A 16,905-nucleotide genomic window follows, 5' to 3' on the forward strand; every position below is an offset into this window, starting at 1 on the left:
GGACCTGACACATGAGTGACTCTGATACCATTTGTAACGGCCCAACCCACCAGTGATATTGTCGGCTTTGGGCCTAGGCTCGCACAACTTTAAATGTGTCATTAGTTGGTAAAACCTGCTTACTTATATACCCAACATCTTTTATGTGTTTTGTTGATGTGGAATTTCTTATCTTAAGTTGGGACATCACACAACATAATATGGAGGCAATCAATCAATATTAGACTGATCCGAAATCTGATTCAAATCCAGCATAGTACCTATGAGTATATATGAAATGTATTGAATCAATTCTTTTTAAATAAATAGAATCCATCGCAAATTCAAAGAGATCAAATAGGAAAAACAATTCTATAAATCATAGAACCATAACGAAATATACAATCAACCAATATATATCAAAATTGAAAAAGAGTCCAAAGAAATAATTCGAGCCTCTTATTTTAATTTTCGAACCGAGAGATACATGAATTAGAATCCTCATGCACATCGATACAAATAGTCCAATAGGAGCAAAAATCTGACAATTTCTTTTACATAATCAGAAATTCAAATTCGAAACCTCTAGTCAATCATCCCACCGCGAGCGACTCGTGTTTGTTTAGTTTATTTCGTTTCTCACTTGTAACTGTTTTTTTAATAGAGCGCGGGAATGATTTAACGTACAAACACCAATGGATTTTCCTCTTCAATGGGGTCCTCTCTGTTTCTCTTTTTTGGTCCTCTGTTCAAAAGCCCATAGGCGAAGCAAAGCAAAGTGCGCCTTCTCTCTCTCTTCATTCAAAAAAGTTGCCTATTTCTTTACAATTTCTCCATTAAAGCTAGATAAAGCAAACCCAAAATCCCACAAACAAACAAATTTTGCAAAGCGAAAAAGAGAAGAAGCTCAAAAATCTTTGTTACTAGTCTGTCACATCACATTCTTTTCTTGCTCATAGAGTAATCAAAAGCTAAAGTTCCATCCAAAGTATCTCCACAAGACAAACACATTAAGTAATACTAATATATAAATTAGTATGTATTTCAAACAACCAGAGGATTTGGGGAAAAAAACCCTAGTTTGGTTTTGTTGTAAATTATGGCGAGTACCAGTGGGACGAAGGCTGAAGGGGGTGTGGGCCCACCTAGAACTGCGTCTAGGAGGGTTTCTAAAGCACCCACTATGGTAGATCCTGCTGCTGGAGAAGATCAGAATTCACTGGACAGTGAACTTGTGCCGTCGACGTTGGCGTCTATTGCTCCTATTCTTCGTGTTGCTAATGAAGTCGAGAAGCAGAATCCTAGAGTTGCTTATCTATGTAAGAATAGCTACAAGATTTTATCTTTTTTTTTTAAAAGTTTATGTTATGATGAGGTATGCGTACAATCTACCTTTACGAGACTCCATTTGTGCGATTACACTGGATATGTCGTTGTTGTTAACTTAACTTAGATTTTGAATCAATAGGTATAAGCTAAAATTATATTTTCTGAGTTTATATTTAATTTCAAGTCCTTATTTTTTTTTTTTAATTTTGAGATTTAGATAAAGATTTCACTTTTTTTTGTATGATTGTGTCTGCCCAGCTTGATCGTATCTCGACTAGTCCAGTCATACCTTACTACCTCCCACCAGCATAAGTACTAGTAACTCTACCCACACCACTAAGGTGTAGGCAGATATGAAGTGATACCTAGTGTTTAATCTTTTCTTGGTTTTGTAGTTATATGACCAATAAGAGGATATTTTGAATCTTTCTGTCGGTCAAGTTAAAATGAACATGGATATCTATTGGATGAGTAATTGGTGATTTGAGGCACAATGATTATAAAGAACTCTCCCATATAGTTATTTTCTCTATTTAACTATAATAAACACACGTAGTAGGTATAGCAAGTATTTTAAGCAACTTTACATGATGTGGAATTCTGAAGATGTACATTAGTGTTTTGACCTATGGGATGAACGGGCTTGATTCTATTCGTTAGGATTTTATTTTGTTGAATTGCAGTCATACCAAAGCTACGATCACATAGTTTAACTAACATGCATAATTCTGCTGAAAGCAAAACTAACTTTTACGCCTTGGAAGGAGCAGAAGAAAACTTAATGTGATGTTTGAATTAGTGGTAAATAATATCATATTTACCTTATCAAAAAAGAAGAAGAAGGGAATTTAGTGGTAAATATCATTAAAGAATACCTAGCTTGTATTCCATCTACTTTGAGTCCAGTAAAATGATTAGGACCAGTAACGACTAGATTGAGCATCGGCTATCTGGGAGGAGTTGTTATGTGTTCTTTTTCAAATGAAGCCCAAAATGTAAACAATAATGTCTCTTATGAATCACTTGTCTGGAGAAAAAAAAGAAGGAAGACTTTTTATGCTCCTATGTTTGGAAGCTCAAATTAGAGGTGCATTTAATCTTAAAGTTCCTGAACAATGAGGACATTGTTACCAACAAGTCAATATCCTTTCATCCAGATGAGACACACATGTCTCTTGTCTTTTATAGAACTCCATTTTTTTTCTTTCTGAAACTGTATTTATAGAGAGGTATAATAATGTTTTTCCAAGTTAAATTCTTTATGAGGAACACAAAAGTAGGGGCTTATGAGGGAGGGCAAAACATTAAAACAATTTGGCATTGTGGCCTTGATCAAATCTCTAACACACTTTTATTGTAGTCTGTATGAAAATCACCTCAAAGTTGCTATACTTTAAGAATCATAAGATGATCTCTATATATTACTTTAGAGACTCTTAAATAAATTTATGTACTGTCCATGACTCCTGTGCTCAACCAGATTGTTTATTGTTTATGTTGGAACCTTTTGCTGAGGGCGTGAATGCTTTCTTAGGTTTCGTTTGACTGGGACTATATATGTGAAATATGTATCATTAATACTGGAGATCTCTAGGTTTTATTTAAAAAAGATGCAGTGTCATGATTAGTCATATAGCACAAATAGACCTTAATTAAGTAATATGTTGAGAAGAAGTCAATTGTCTTTTATGCTCTCTTGTCTTTACTTGGTGCCACTAGTTGTCTTCATTGACATTCTATTTACTCTTCCTCTTGTTTCTTTTCCTGTTTTTATATTTTTAAATTAGGTCGTTTCCATGCTTTCGAAAAGGCTCATAGGATGGATCCAACATCAAGTGGGCGCGGCGTTCGTCAATTCAAGACATACCTGTTACATAGACTTGAAAGGGTAGGAACATCATATGCAAGTTAAAGCTTTGTGGTTTTATATTTCTTATAAAAGTTCCTTCTTAAGTGTATTCTGGTGCATGCTGTTTGGTATAGCCATAGATGGGAGGACTTTCCACAAGTTGACATGGAGGAGTGACTTAAGCAGATTCTTTGTAGAGGACTATATCTCTGGGTTTTACAATAGGTTCCCTCTAAAACGTATTTATGGAATTATTTCACATTTTAGCCAGTATCTGCACTATTCAACTAATTTCCCAGTAGGTTGGGATATGGCCTCAACGTGTACCAAAAATAATTTCTTTCCTTTTAGTGGTGTTCACTCTCTGGAGGACATGCTACTTCATCCTCGGGGTTAAAACATGTTTCTTCCTGTTTCTTGTTTAGATGTCAAGACTCAGTCATTGTGACAACTATCTTCCATTTGATATGTTTGTTTGACATTACCCATCTTCGTTATTTCTGTAAATAAGTAGTTCATTTTCATGTTTTAATTGTTTTACGTTTTTAGGGTTAAGCTTTGAGATCAATCTCTCAATGATTAGCATGACGTAAACTTTGTACCCTTTTTGTTGATTGTAGGAAGAAGAAGAAACTGAACCTCAACTTGCAAGAAATGATCCTAGAGAAATTCAGAAATTTTACCAGAACTTCTATGAGGAAAATATCAGAGATGGCCATCAAACAAAGAAACCGTAAGATTTCAACCTGAATTTCATGGCCTTCTTGTATTTCTTTTGTCATTGGCCTACCTTTGTTCATTTAATTACTGGTTGACTTTGCATTATTAGAGAGGAGATGGCTAAGATCTATCAAATTGCAAGTGTACTATATGATGTGCTGAGGACAGTGGTACCCTCTTCAAAAGTGGAAGATGAGGTTTTATTTGTGTTCTTATGTAGTCCTTGGAATTTTCCAGTACTTATTCCTCTTTGGGAACTTTAAGGTCTAGTATCTTCGTTTTCACAGACAAAAAGATATGCCAAAGATGTCGAAGAGAAAAGAGACTACTATGAGCACTACAACATTCTTCCTATTTATGCTGCTGGGGTCAAACCAGCGATAATGGAACTGCCTGAGGTTATACAAAAAATTGCTTTAATCTCAGTTTCATTTGCTGGAATGCTCCTTTTGCATGATTATATAGGACTTCTGTATCTCATTTTCATCACAGAAAAGATTGATGTAATTCTCTTTCTTGATCAGATCAAGGCTGCTCTTCGAGCTATAAGAAATATGAATAATCTTCCGGTTCTCAGAATGCCTGATGACAAGGATAAGTCAGTCAATGATATACTCGAATGGCTTGCTTCAGCCTTTGGCTTCCAGGTAAAATATACTGATCACGACTCTCCACGCACGTGTTCCAGAACTTATTGTCATATGTAAGGCAACATGCTTAAGTGGCCATAAACTGTTGCAGTGTTCTGTACGCACAATTTTTCATCCGCACCAACAAAATTTCAAGTTCTGAAAGGGTACAATGTGTTGTACAAAAAGTGGCACTGGATGAATATTTAATGTTCATTTCAGCTCTTCGCTAGTGTAAATTTTCATTGTGAAAGTTTATTGTCTTAAAACAGCAGAGTCAGGTTAATGAGATTTTGGTGTCACCATTTTGGGAGTTGAAGGTCAAAGTTGAGTGGAAGGTGTACTAACTGAATTTCCTAGAATATGAGATTGGGCTGGCCCTGAAAGATCACTCCCTTCTGTTTGAACTCATTCCACTTTTAAAAAATCATGTATCTGAAGTATGTTTTGTTGAACCATGTTTGCATTTTAACTACCACCTTTCTGAAACCCACCACTTCCCGGCTTCTTATTATGACTTATGAGTACCACTTGTTTGGAACCCATTTCCTGCATAATTCTGCGGAAGTATCTTTATTTAATATGCATAGCTTCCTGGATCTTCCCTTGCCTGTATGATGATAGTAATGCGTTCAAGGTCCATGACAAATCTTTGTTGAAGAACACTCCAGCATGTTTAATTCTGCTTATAAAGTTATTTTCTTTTGTCATCAACAAATTGTATGAAGCACGTGTGCCATCCAGTGTGAAATGAGCAGAACTTATGAATGCGATTTTTTTTCTCAAACATGTAAAGCATATCTGATCTCATTTAGTTATTTGTTTACTGAAGTGTTCACCAAATACATGTGAAACCTACACACTTACATAAATTCATGAGTCCCTATGAACTTTTAAGGTACTTTAAACACTTCCTTTATGAAATCCTACACTTTGCAAGTCTCCCTTGTTGAAAGAAAACCACCTGCTAGTCCTGTGATTGTCTTTTAATTTCTGTTGCATCACACTTTGGAGTGCTGTGAGACATGTTACGGCAGACCTTGGTATTCAGGAATGCATGTACCACCCTATGGGAAGCTATCTCCTTGAGTTTGCCTTGGTTCTGTCAATTGCATTCTGGTACTATTTCTGATGCTTTCAAACAAGGATGTGGCATTTAGCATTTTTTTTCAATTTGCTTCTAGTACATATCCTTCAACATGCTGATAGTTGAGATTCCTAACTCCATATTACTGCTAATTTATCGGAATCAAGAAAGCAAATGTGGCAAATCAGAGGGAGCACTTAATATTGCTACTTGCAAACATGGATATAAGAAACAAGAGTGTGGATGATGATGCAAATTATAATGAGGTAACTGTATCTGCTCATTTGAATATTACACTAGTTTGATCAAATATGCATATAAATCTCTCTTTATTTTGTCTGCTTAGCAAACAACCCTTTTGTCATTTTTCTCTTGAAAATTGAGTACAAGAGAACATTTTTGCAGTTGGACAGCTATACAGTTAAGCAGCTGAAGGATAAAATATTCAAAAACTATGAATCATGGTACAAATATTTGCACTGTCCAACAAACCTCAGGTGAGCCAAGTAGTGATCATGAAATTACAAGAACAACCTTTTAGAATACGTCAAATATGTTTAAACTACAAAAAATAAAATAAAATTACAAGAACAACCTTTTAGAATACGTCAAATATGTTTAAATTATTAAAATGAAAAAATATATTACTCCTTCCATCCCAAAGAGAATGAAGCAGTGTACTGATTTTGAACTTGAACTTGCTCATTGTTGGTGTAAATATGAACCTCAGTTCTTTATTCGTTTTGATGTTAAATTTACATACTTAGAAATTACATAGAAAGTACTTTAATTCAAAATTTTATAATTAAAAATATTTACGTGTTTGGCCATGCATACCAAAAAAAAATTCACTTTATTTGGAATTTTTGAAATTGAAGTTGTGTTTGGCCATACTTTTTGCGAAGAATATTTTGGATTTTGAATGTACTTTTTCTAAATATGATTTACACCCCCAATTTCTAAAAACTAGAAAAATCACCCAGCATTACTAATTTACATGAAATATACAATCAAATTTGTAAAATAGTAATATCTCAAGTAGATAGTCACATAATGTCAGAGATTAGATCTCATATATCATATATGAGCTATTGCATACTATTGTAAATATTTTTTCACTTTATTTGAAATTTTTGAAGTTGGAGTTGTTTTTGGTTATAATTTTTGCAAATAATATTTGGTTGTTCGAGTGTAAATTTTCCTAAAAAAACATGAAATATAATCTAAATGAGGTTATTTTTATAAAAAATAATAATTTAGGGTATAATTTGAAAAAGAAAAATATAGTAAAAGTGAAAAAAGTGAACAAGGTTTTGGGTGCTTTCCAAATTCCAAATACAACTTCAAGTTGTATTTGAAATTTCATGGCCAAATGCTTGGCTTATAAAAAAGGGACTGGAAGTGATTTTCTCTTACTTGGCTTTACGTCTTGTGTTGCAGGTTTCCACCCGGTTGTGACAAGCAACAGTTGGAGCTTCTTTACATTGGCCTTTATCTTCTTATATGGGGGGAAGCTTCAAATATACGATTTATGCCAGAATGCCTTTGCTATATCTTCCACAATGTAAGTTTGCTTTCTATATATTCAGTAAAAGTCCTGGATTTGTCTAGAATCTGCTGGTCAGTTTACATCAATCACTGCTTCTGTTGTCTCTTGTCGACTTTTGCATGTGCACTATCTCACACACTGAAGGAACTGACATGATATCATACCAAGATAAAAGTCTTAAGGGACACTTCATTTTTTTTCTGGAAGGGTGAAGTGGGCGTTGAGGAACAGTGTAATAACATGTGTAACGTTACCATGTGACCTCTTCACGAAATCTGATTAGTTTTGTGATGCTTGATTGATGCGATCATCTTCTCCATAGCGAACTGTCTAGTCATGTTATACACATTGCACACATGTAATGCAATAATTCTTCAGTATTTTGGATGGATTGGGGAGATTATTCTCCAGTTTTTTTTTTTCCAGAAATAGCAACATTATTTATATAAACAGTTACCCTTCATGTGTTTGCGTGCCTTTTATACTTCAAAAATCAGATGGCACATGAGATGCATGGAATACTATTTGGCAATGTACTTCCAGTAAGTGGAGGTGCATATCAACCAGTGTCCCATGGTGAGGAGTCTTTCCTGCGGGATGTTGTGACCCCTATTTATGAAGTCATTCATAAGGTAACTCCTATATTTGTGCTATTTGTTTCATAGTATTGTTATTTATCACTTTATCTGAATTATCTTCGCTGAAAAAGGAATCTAGCAGAAACCAGAATGGGACAGCAAGCCATTCAGCATGGAGAAATTATGATGATCTGAATGAATACTTTTGGTAATCAATTGTGTAGCATTGTACGATTTTTCGTTTTTACAGTCTAAGGAAGAAGAGACTTATTACTCTTCCTTTGCAGGTCCGATAAATGTTTTAAGCTGGGTTGGCCAATGGACAAAAAAGCTGATTTCTTTGTGCACTCAGATAAAAGAAATAAAGCAAATGTGGTATGTGTCTCTTATCAGATATATTACCATGTCTGTATAGGTAACGCAAGAGACGTATTCAGTAGCTATGGCAACCTTGAATCCATGTCATCAATTTTATTTACTAGATTTTTCCACTGTATTAAATTTGCTTCCTTAAATAAGATTTGTGATTGGTTAGCAAGGTCCCATAATAACATGTGGTCTTTGGATCAACTCTTGCTGACTTATTCAGCAGGAAAATAAATCGCACTTCAAGGATGTCGTATTCTGTTGTACTTATATATGTAAAAACGGAACAATTTTCTCTGGCTAAATAGAAGAGTTCACAGATAACTTTAGTGTCTGCTTCACTTACTGCCAATTGGTCTTTTGTTGGGTGATTTGATTCTTTAACATGATGTTGCATCCTGAGGCTTGATTAGAATTCAATCCATTCACATGGGATGTTAAGACGCAAACATTGTGTTACATAGGGTGTTCTTCAAATAAGTAGTTTGTTTAAGCAAGTAAGTTTGAGTAGGTTTCTTTGCATCACTTTTGAATAGCGTTACGAATAAAATAGTCGTCAGACCTTTAGCATATGAACTGTTGTATACTGCACATTCTTTTTGAGTTCTTTGCCTGAGTAATTTTGAGCACCAAGAGTCCTTAGCTTGAGTAAGTTACTTCCAAGTCACATCGCAGGTGTAAGAAAGGTAGAGGATGTTGTTTCTCTTTGAAGGTGATTAAAAAATATAAGGTAATAACAGACGTTTTGAAGATAATAGTAGTTCCTACAAAAATTTAAGATGAATTGTATTTTAAATTTCGATTTTTGGTGTAAAGAGAGTTGTGCAGATGATGCAGAATCTATGTTACAATTTTTTGGAAGAATTTTAGATTTTCAAGGACTGTAGCTTGTAGATTGTAAATATTGCGGCCAGCACAAACTTTTTGCTGATGAATAAAGTTTTTGCTGGTCAGTTTAGACTTTACACTACATGTATATATGTGCGTGTGTGTGTGGTTCAGCTGTTAAGTTATTCACTTCTCTTTTGGAGCTGCTGATAAAGAGAATGGAAGTTTTCTACTGTACCAACATGTCAAAAGATTAAAACTAGAAAAGAAAAAAATAAAATGAATAATTATTCTCGACTCTGGAATAAAAGAAGGCACATAATTGCTCTTCTCCGAAAGTCTGTATCTTGACTTCTGAACTGAAGATTCTGACGTTCCTTGGCAAGTTAACTGAGGAAATGATTCAGTTCCAGAGCTAAAGATAGTAGTTCTCGAATGAGAAATCGAAAAGATTCTGGGGCATCAAGTTCAAAATTCCAGGAATTGTCAAATTTGTAGAATTTGGCTGAATTTTGTCCTCTCATTTGCTTTAATTTAGATAGTATTCCCTCATGGTTTTCTATAAATGGACTAACTTAGCTTGATTTTCAGGGACATAATAATGTTGCTACTGGAGGGAGGAAGCCTAAGGCAAATTTTGTTGAAAATCGAACTTTTTGGCACCTTTATAGGAGTTTTGATCGGATGTGGATATTTTTTATATTGGCACTTCAGGTATCTCCAGACTCACGTAAACTGCTATGTTTTATTTAAAAATTTGCGTGCTCTGCTTTCCTTGTCTCTATAAAGTATAAACTATTTGTGGGAACATATTTACAAGGGATGAAAGGTTAGAAAAATTGAAGGAGAAAGCAGAGATAGTAAGGCCACAGTCACAACCATTATAAGTTAGTAAAAACACTCTTTGGAAATGAACTAATCAGTGCTAACCAATTGTCAGTAAAATGTTAAGGGATTTGACGCATCAGAATTTTGGCCAATATTTCATTTTATATGATCCATTATTCTTCAGCTATACTTAGAAAACCAAGCTTATTTTATCTCCATTTAGATGCCACTGAAATGTATAGTTATCTGAGGAGCAATGCTGTCTCAGAGGAATTCCGACTGAACTTATTTAATTCTTCAATGCCGAGGCTTCTCTTTTGGATGAAAATTATGTCTTACAATGGGTTCTCGCATCCAATGGTGTGTGGAGTGGTCAAGAAGTGGGAGGAGAACCATAATGTCTCAGGTTCAAATCCCAGAAGAAGGAAAATGAGGCTGTGAGAAATATTGGAAAAAAATATTATTAAATTGTGTATCTATATTATTACATTGAGACCCTATTTATAGACAGTACATTAGACTCTTTTTCCAACTAGGACACTACATTACAATCCTTGTCCAAGTAAGATTCTATATACTATTCATATTACTATTCCAATTTTTAAGTAGGATTGTATATACTATTCTTGTTCCTATTCCTATTCTAACACTCCCCTTCAAGGTAGTGCATACAAGTGATATGTGCCTAGCTTGTTACAAATGTAATTAATACGAGGACCGATGAGGAGCTTGATGAAGATATCTGCAAGTTGATTACTCAACTTCACAAAATTGACAATGAATCTCAATGTGCTTAGGTCTTCTCATGAAATACTGGATTTGATACAGAATATCGATAAAACATAGAGTGGCTACTCTACCATGAGTCGGGCCAAATTCTTGAATTACTGTGTTAAACTTCTCAAACCAAGCTTGAGAAGACTATTTTAAACCATAAAATGACCTGCACAATCAACATAATACAAGGCTACTAAACTCCTCCTGAGCAACAAAACGAGGTGGTTGCTCCATATAGACTTCTTCCTTGAGATCATCATGGAGAAAAAAATTCTAAGTGTCTAATTGATTAAAAGGCTAGTGACAAACAACAACCATAGATAGTAGTCACCGGAAGATGCACGGTGCTACACAAATCAGATATAAGCAAATAGTCACCGAAAGGATGGAACGGTGCTACACAAATTAGATATGAAAAAGTCGTCACCAGAAGGATTGCACGATGCTACACAAATTAGACATGAAAAAGTAGTCACCGAGAAGATGACACGGTGCTCTACATAAATACTGATGAATACAAGGTTGACACAAAAAAGTGTAGAAAGTCTTTGGAAATTGACTCACGGTGACATGTCTGTCTGAGTTTTCTTTCTCTGAATATGGGGTTCATGTATATATAATTGGTCCTACTTTTGTTAACATAACCATTAATTAGACGGACAAGTAGGATTCTATATACTATTCCTATTCCTATTCTTATTCCTATTCCTATTCTAAGTAGGATTGTATGTGCTATTCTTGTTTATATTCCTATTCCTATTCAAATCCCAGAAGAAGGAAAATGAGGCTGTAGAGGATTATTTCTTACTGAATATGTGACTTCTTCTCTGCGAAGTCTCTTTTTCTCCTAGGCTGCATGTTTGTGTTCCATGTGACAACATCAAGAAGGTAATTGGTCAATGGGCTAAGGATGTTGGACATCTGCTGTATCACATGGAACACCTCTGATTATGGTTTTTTTAAATTTCAATGGGTTAACAATGATTGACAGCTGCTTTATCACATGGAACACCTTTTCTGATTATGGATTTGCTTCTATATCTTCATCAACTGTTTACTCCTAAATTTTCTGTTTCTTTACACATAAGTTCCTAAAGTAAGATTAGCATAATGTCAAACCTTCACTTTGGTGAGATAGTTCAAGACAAATTCAACATTCTAAATCACAGATGAAATTATTAGGTTCAGAAAGGTTGGACGAGTTGGTTGAGCAAGGGATCTCCCAAATGGGGGATCTCAGGTTTGAAACCCCCCTCTTGTTTTCTTAGTCGAGCTCGTTGCACGGGGCTTGCCTGGTGCAGTTTACCTCTCCTATGTGATTTGTGGGCTATTACAATGGAGAGGGGCTTACCTGTGCGCACCCGAAGGATAGCGATTGTGGATTACCTTGTCATAAAAGAAGAAGGTAATTTTTGCATTCTGAAATGCTGCCCTGGTAGAATATTTTGAAACCCTGGTGTACTGCTTTCATCAGAAGTTGCTTGGGAAAGTTGTAATGAAAATATGAACAAAATGGAGAAAAAGGACTCTGTGCAAGATCAAGATGGTTGCCCTTGTCGTGGGGAGAGGGGGCAGTTCTCCCTCTTTCCAAATGCAATGCCTCTCTTTCTTTACTCGCTAGTTGAAATGTTAAGAGTTGAAAAAGTCTCATTGTTGATTAAGTAGAAGAGTTGTTCAATAGCTAAGGTCTGTTGAGGCTTTAAGCACGACTAAAGCACTGGCTTTAATGAACGAGGCATCAATCAACTTAGCCCTCATTTTTGAACTTCTGGGAATTGGCTGGATGAATCATCTGAATTCTTTCCACTTTATTAGACTCTTAGGATTTATCATATGCAGCCTCCTCCTTTAAGACCAACTATGCTTAGCAAAGCTGACATTGAAGAATGTTATAGCTTTCTATAAATTTGTTTGATGTATTTCATATGATTAGAATTGAAATTCATTGGTTTAGATTTTGCTGAATTCAAGGTGTTGAAGTGTGTAATCATCTCATCTAAAAGCTTAAAGCACGTGAAAAATCTTTTTGATATGGATGGCGGTGAGGTTTGATCTCAGAGGGTGAGATTTGATCTCAGGACCTCTGCCAGCTTTGGTACCATGTTGAAGTGTGTAACCATCTCATCTAAAAGCTTAAGTTGTTCGAGAGAGCACACTTTTATTATTTAATTGTATTCTCAACAAAGGGGTTTATTTTTCTGTCCTGGCATTGAATTAGATGGACACTGGACTGTTCAGATTCTATAACTTGGCACATGGTATGCCATATATTTACTTCACATGTCCACAGTGAGTTCTCCAACTGACAGTTAGCTGATCACTTGGAGTGTTGTGAGTTCTTGCTCGGTTATCGATAAGAATGAGAATATTTTACAGAAGATTATCAAGGTGGTTAGTAAAGGATCAAGCGCTACACAACCGTTGCCATTATTTTGAGTTGGGTGCTTGGGTTTATACAATACAAGAAGATATCTTGCAAAAATACTGAAGTTTCCCTTGTATCTTCATGTCATCTTTATGAAATATTTGTGTTGATCTCATCTCCCTCTTTCCCTCTTCAGGCAATGGTTATCATTGCATGGAATCAGTCAGGATCTTTGTCTGTGATTTTTGATGCGGATGTGTTCAAAAGCGTCTTGAGTATTTTCATAACTGCTGCTATTCTTAACGCGTTGAGAGGTAGTTGCAGTACCTTAGTTGATTTCCTTTCTCTATCATTTTTCAATCTTCTAGAAACTTTTTTATTAAAAGTGTAAGGAGTGTGCCTAGATTTTACCATTTTTCATATTGTGACTGTCTTTAGCTGAGCGTGGTCCATATATATGTTCTTGCTGCAGCTACTTTGGACATAGTCCTCAGTCTGAGAGCTTGGAGGAGCTTAAAAATCACCCAGATTCTTCGCTACCTTCTGAAATTTGCATTTGCAGCATTCTGGGTTGTCGTCATGCCTGTTGCTTATGCAAAATCTGTTCAGGATCCAGCGGGAGTTCTGAGATTCTTCAGTAATTTGGGAGGAAATATTGAAAATGAATCACTGTATTACTACTGTGTTGCTATTTATTTGTTACCAGAGATATTGGCTGCCTTTATATTTTTCTTCCCTTTCTTGCGGAAATCCATGGAGCGCTCGAACTGGCGAATCATCAGCCTCCTTATGTGGTGGGCTCAGGTCAGCATATTTATGCTTTGATACTTACATGGACTGTTCTGTCACATTTGTCTAATAGATGTAGTGTATCCAGCCTAAGCTTTATGTTGGAAGAGGCATGCACGAAGACATGTTCTCCTTGTTAAAGTAAGAACTCATTTGTCTTCTATCTTTACACAAATAAAGAAGTCTTGTTTGATAGCATTTCTATTCTTCTGGTCCTCTCATATTCGTTTTTGGTATGCTGTGCATGAATGTGGGGCAAGGTTAGCTAATAGATTATAGTGAATACTCGTAATTATGGTTGATACAGTGAACTGATCTAACAATTCATTCCCTTATTTTATTTGCTCAGGTACACTCTCTTCTGGATCATGCTCCTCATAAGCAAGCTCTCATTCAGCTACTATGTTGAGGTAATGTTTTCCCTTAAGCTCTATTATTCCGTTTATCCTTATAAATCCATTTTAGCATGTCTGAGGAGTGGTTTTCTTCTTGTATGATTGTCCTTATTCCACATGTGTGAAAAAATAAATTTTAAAAATATGTAACGACAACTTTTATAACCGTCATTGATTCCTATATAACATGACTTCCATGTGATTCCGACGTGACTGCTATGTCATCAAAAGATTGTCTTAAGATACTGATGATGCGGCTTGCCATGTCTAAGATTGTCGTGAATAGACTTGTCCACTTTGCATTCTACTTCAGCATAACCATCTTGTATGTTCTTGACTTCTTTCCACGTGGCTTTTTCAAAAGGGCTAAAACACATTATTCAGCTCTATCATCAATGGCTATTGTCATGTTATTATTGTCTGGATCTAATGATATCCTACGTAATATGATAGTTGTATTCACGACGGCGTATATACTCTTGAACGATGTATTCACACTGTCATCAAGTAAAAGATCTAGATACATATTCTCTTGATACATTAGGAGGTCCTCTCAAACTTAAGGTGGGAAAACTAACGTGTGCTTATTTTGGAAACATGAAAAGTTGACACTTACACTTGTTGAAATGATGAGAATCACCAAAATAAATGTTGTTGGAATATTTTCCTCCAAAAAGTCGATGGTAACTGCATAGCGATAGAAAGTGCTTCTTGTACTACACACGATGATGAATCTAGTCTTAATCATCGAAAAGGGATATGATGTTGCAAATCTTCAATACATTGTTAGCGTAACCTAATCTGATAGTTCAAGGACAAGAATATCAAGGTTTAGAGGAAAGTACTGGTTGGATACAAAGGAGTTGTTAGGGATGCGTTGGAAGTCATTAATTTAAGTATTTAATTATATTTTTAGTTGCTTTATTTATTATTCTAGAATAGGATTTATGTTCCAGAGTTTCATAAGGATTAGGTTAAGTTATAGTTATTAGTTTGGAATAGGATTATAGTCTCCAACTTCCATAAGAGTTAGACTTCCTATTGATGTAATAAGACTCCTATTTAAAGGGGCTTTTGATGAATAAATCAGTAAGTCATTTTTCAGCAAAAAGCAGGAGATTTGAGTTCTCTCTCCCATTGAACTCTAAGGTTTCAGTCTCCCTTTGAAGAGCTGAAGAGATCGGAGTTCTCTTTTAATGAATTCTAAGGTTTCAGCCTCCCTTTAACGAGCTGATTTATATATCGCCCTGTGAATCGATCCTTCCCTAAAGATTCATAACAGGACCGCACTGGTCGCTAGAGAGATAGTGGAACCAAACGATCATCGGAGAGTTGAATGGTGTTTGAATGATGGTAGACAGAGTAGCGACACAGGACACTGTTACGAAGAAAATAAGAAAATATTGGCTTAGAACAATGGTAGCAGAAGCTCTTTAAATTCTACCATGATCATAGAGGCTTTGATATCATATAAAGAAAATGGACCTCGGGATTAACTGAACCTCAAAATTTAGCTCATGAGGTGAGGATTCACCAATCCCATACAAGGTGACAACAACCAATGAGTTTCATTTTGTTGTAAAGAAAATGATCTTCGGCCTAATTCAACCCCAAAAATTAGCTAATGAGTTGAGGAGTGTCTAAAACCATGTAAGGATATGATAAACTATTTCTTCAACTAATATGGGACATGCGTTTCCTTGGCACGTCTAGGATTGGACATATTGAGCGTGAACATTCTATCGTAGGGGTTTGTCATCGGGTAAACCTAGAATAGGGATGGATTTGGCTCGGATAGCGTGTGTAAATAAAACAAAGAGCCCATTGACATGATTAAGTAATAATTTACATATGTGCTCTTTATATAAGAGTTTCACAGTATGGCAGAATGAATTTTTATGCTAATGATAAGTTAATATTCTTTAATTAAGTGCAGAATATCCAAAGGTATCATATAAATTCTTCTTTAAGTTTTTCCTCATTCAGGTACAATGAATCTAGATACACTATCTCTTAAATACTTTAACACCTTTCATTCTGAATCTCTCTTCTCAACCAGTGTCTTGTTTGTTCTAGACACACATCTTCTGTTCCATGGTAAAATCTCTTCATGCCTTTGCCCATTTTCCACCATTCCAACATTCACTCCTCTACTATTTGGTTATGGTGGAAAATGCTGAGTTGGTTTGGAATTTATCAGGAGATGCCAGGCACTGTGAAAGGAGAACATTCAGTTGGAATTGTGGTACGTAGGAGAAAGACACATGCCTGGAATGTTGCTCCACTAGCACTTATGCAGGTTATTTGGAGAGCAAAAAATAGAAGAGTTTTTGAGGGTGTAGAGATGAATTTTGTACAATTATGGAGTAGCCTTCTTTCACTTAGGTGACCTGCACCCATGAAATCTCTTTATGTATGTAAGATAGAATGCCGTAGACATCATATCTTTTTGTAGGTTTTCAATTTTTTTGTTTAGTTCTTGTATACGGGCACTTTTTTGGCCATAATAATTAATAAATATTACTTTATAAAAAAAACTGAACTAATGTCAAGATTAGTAGTTGCTGTTGGTAACATGTCTGAAACCACTATCAGAATGTGTTTAACTATCATGAAATGTGAAAACTACAACTTATGTTAGATACCTCTTGCAGCTTGAAGAATATTTTCAATTCATCCTCTTCTTTTCTTGCTCAATGCAATTGTCGGTTCCCCCATCTTGCTTAACTTGCAATGGACCGTAACATCCCCAACTAAATGGAACTCGACTGGATGACCTCCATTTTGAATTTCATATGTTAAACTCTAATTCATTGAGGTCATGAGAGGAATGGTAT

The 16,905-nt window shown here is 35.5% G+C and overlaps 1 protein-coding gene across 2 annotated transcripts in view; it reads left to right on the forward strand.

Annotated features, from left to right (window-relative positions):
• The first annotated feature begins 656 nt into the window (after positions 1–656).
• The window catches only part of LOC102602725 (callose synthase 7-like), a 28,266-nt gene continuing 12,017 nt past the window's right edge, over positions 657–16,905 (forward strand). The window contains exons 1-17 of one of the 2 annotated variants that reach the window (XM_006348897.2): positions 657–1,298; positions 3,096–3,196; positions 3,778–3,890; positions 3,987–4,074; positions 4,165–4,275; positions 4,402–4,524; positions 5,761–5,859; positions 5,999–6,090; positions 7,034–7,157; positions 7,640–7,774; positions 7,852–7,928; positions 8,008–8,095; positions 9,506–9,628; positions 13,081–13,198; positions 13,357–13,688; positions 13,762–13,814; positions 14,023–14,083. In XM_006348897.2, the coding sequence (XP_006348959.1) occupies positions 1,079–1,298; positions 3,096–3,196; positions 3,778–3,890; positions 3,987–4,074; positions 4,165–4,275; positions 4,402–4,524; positions 5,761–5,859; positions 5,999–6,090; positions 7,034–7,157; positions 7,640–7,774; positions 7,852–7,928; positions 8,008–8,095; positions 9,506–9,628; positions 13,081–13,198; positions 13,357–13,688; positions 13,762–13,814; positions 14,023–14,083 (2,058 nt within the window). In that variant the 5' untranslated portion in view covers positions 657–1,078. Of the gene's footprint in view, positions 1,299–3,095; positions 3,197–3,777; positions 3,891–3,986; positions 4,075–4,164; positions 4,276–4,401; positions 4,525–5,506; positions 5,626–5,760; positions 5,860–5,998; positions 6,091–7,033; positions 7,158–7,639; positions 7,775–7,851; positions 7,929–8,007; positions 8,096–9,505; positions 9,629–13,080; positions 13,199–13,356; positions 13,689–13,761; positions 13,815–14,022; positions 14,084–16,905 lie in introns of those variants that run through there. The other variant, XM_015309416.1, reaches the window with a different exon arrangement.

Source organism: Solanum tuberosum, unplaced genomic scaffold (assembly GCF_000226075.1).
Source record: "Solanum tuberosum cultivar DM 1-3 516 R44 unplaced genomic scaffold, SolTub_3.0 scf00102, whole genome shotgun sequence".
NCBI classification, from domain to species: domain Eukaryota; kingdom Viridiplantae; phylum Streptophyta; class Magnoliopsida; order Solanales; family Solanaceae; genus Solanum; species Solanum tuberosum.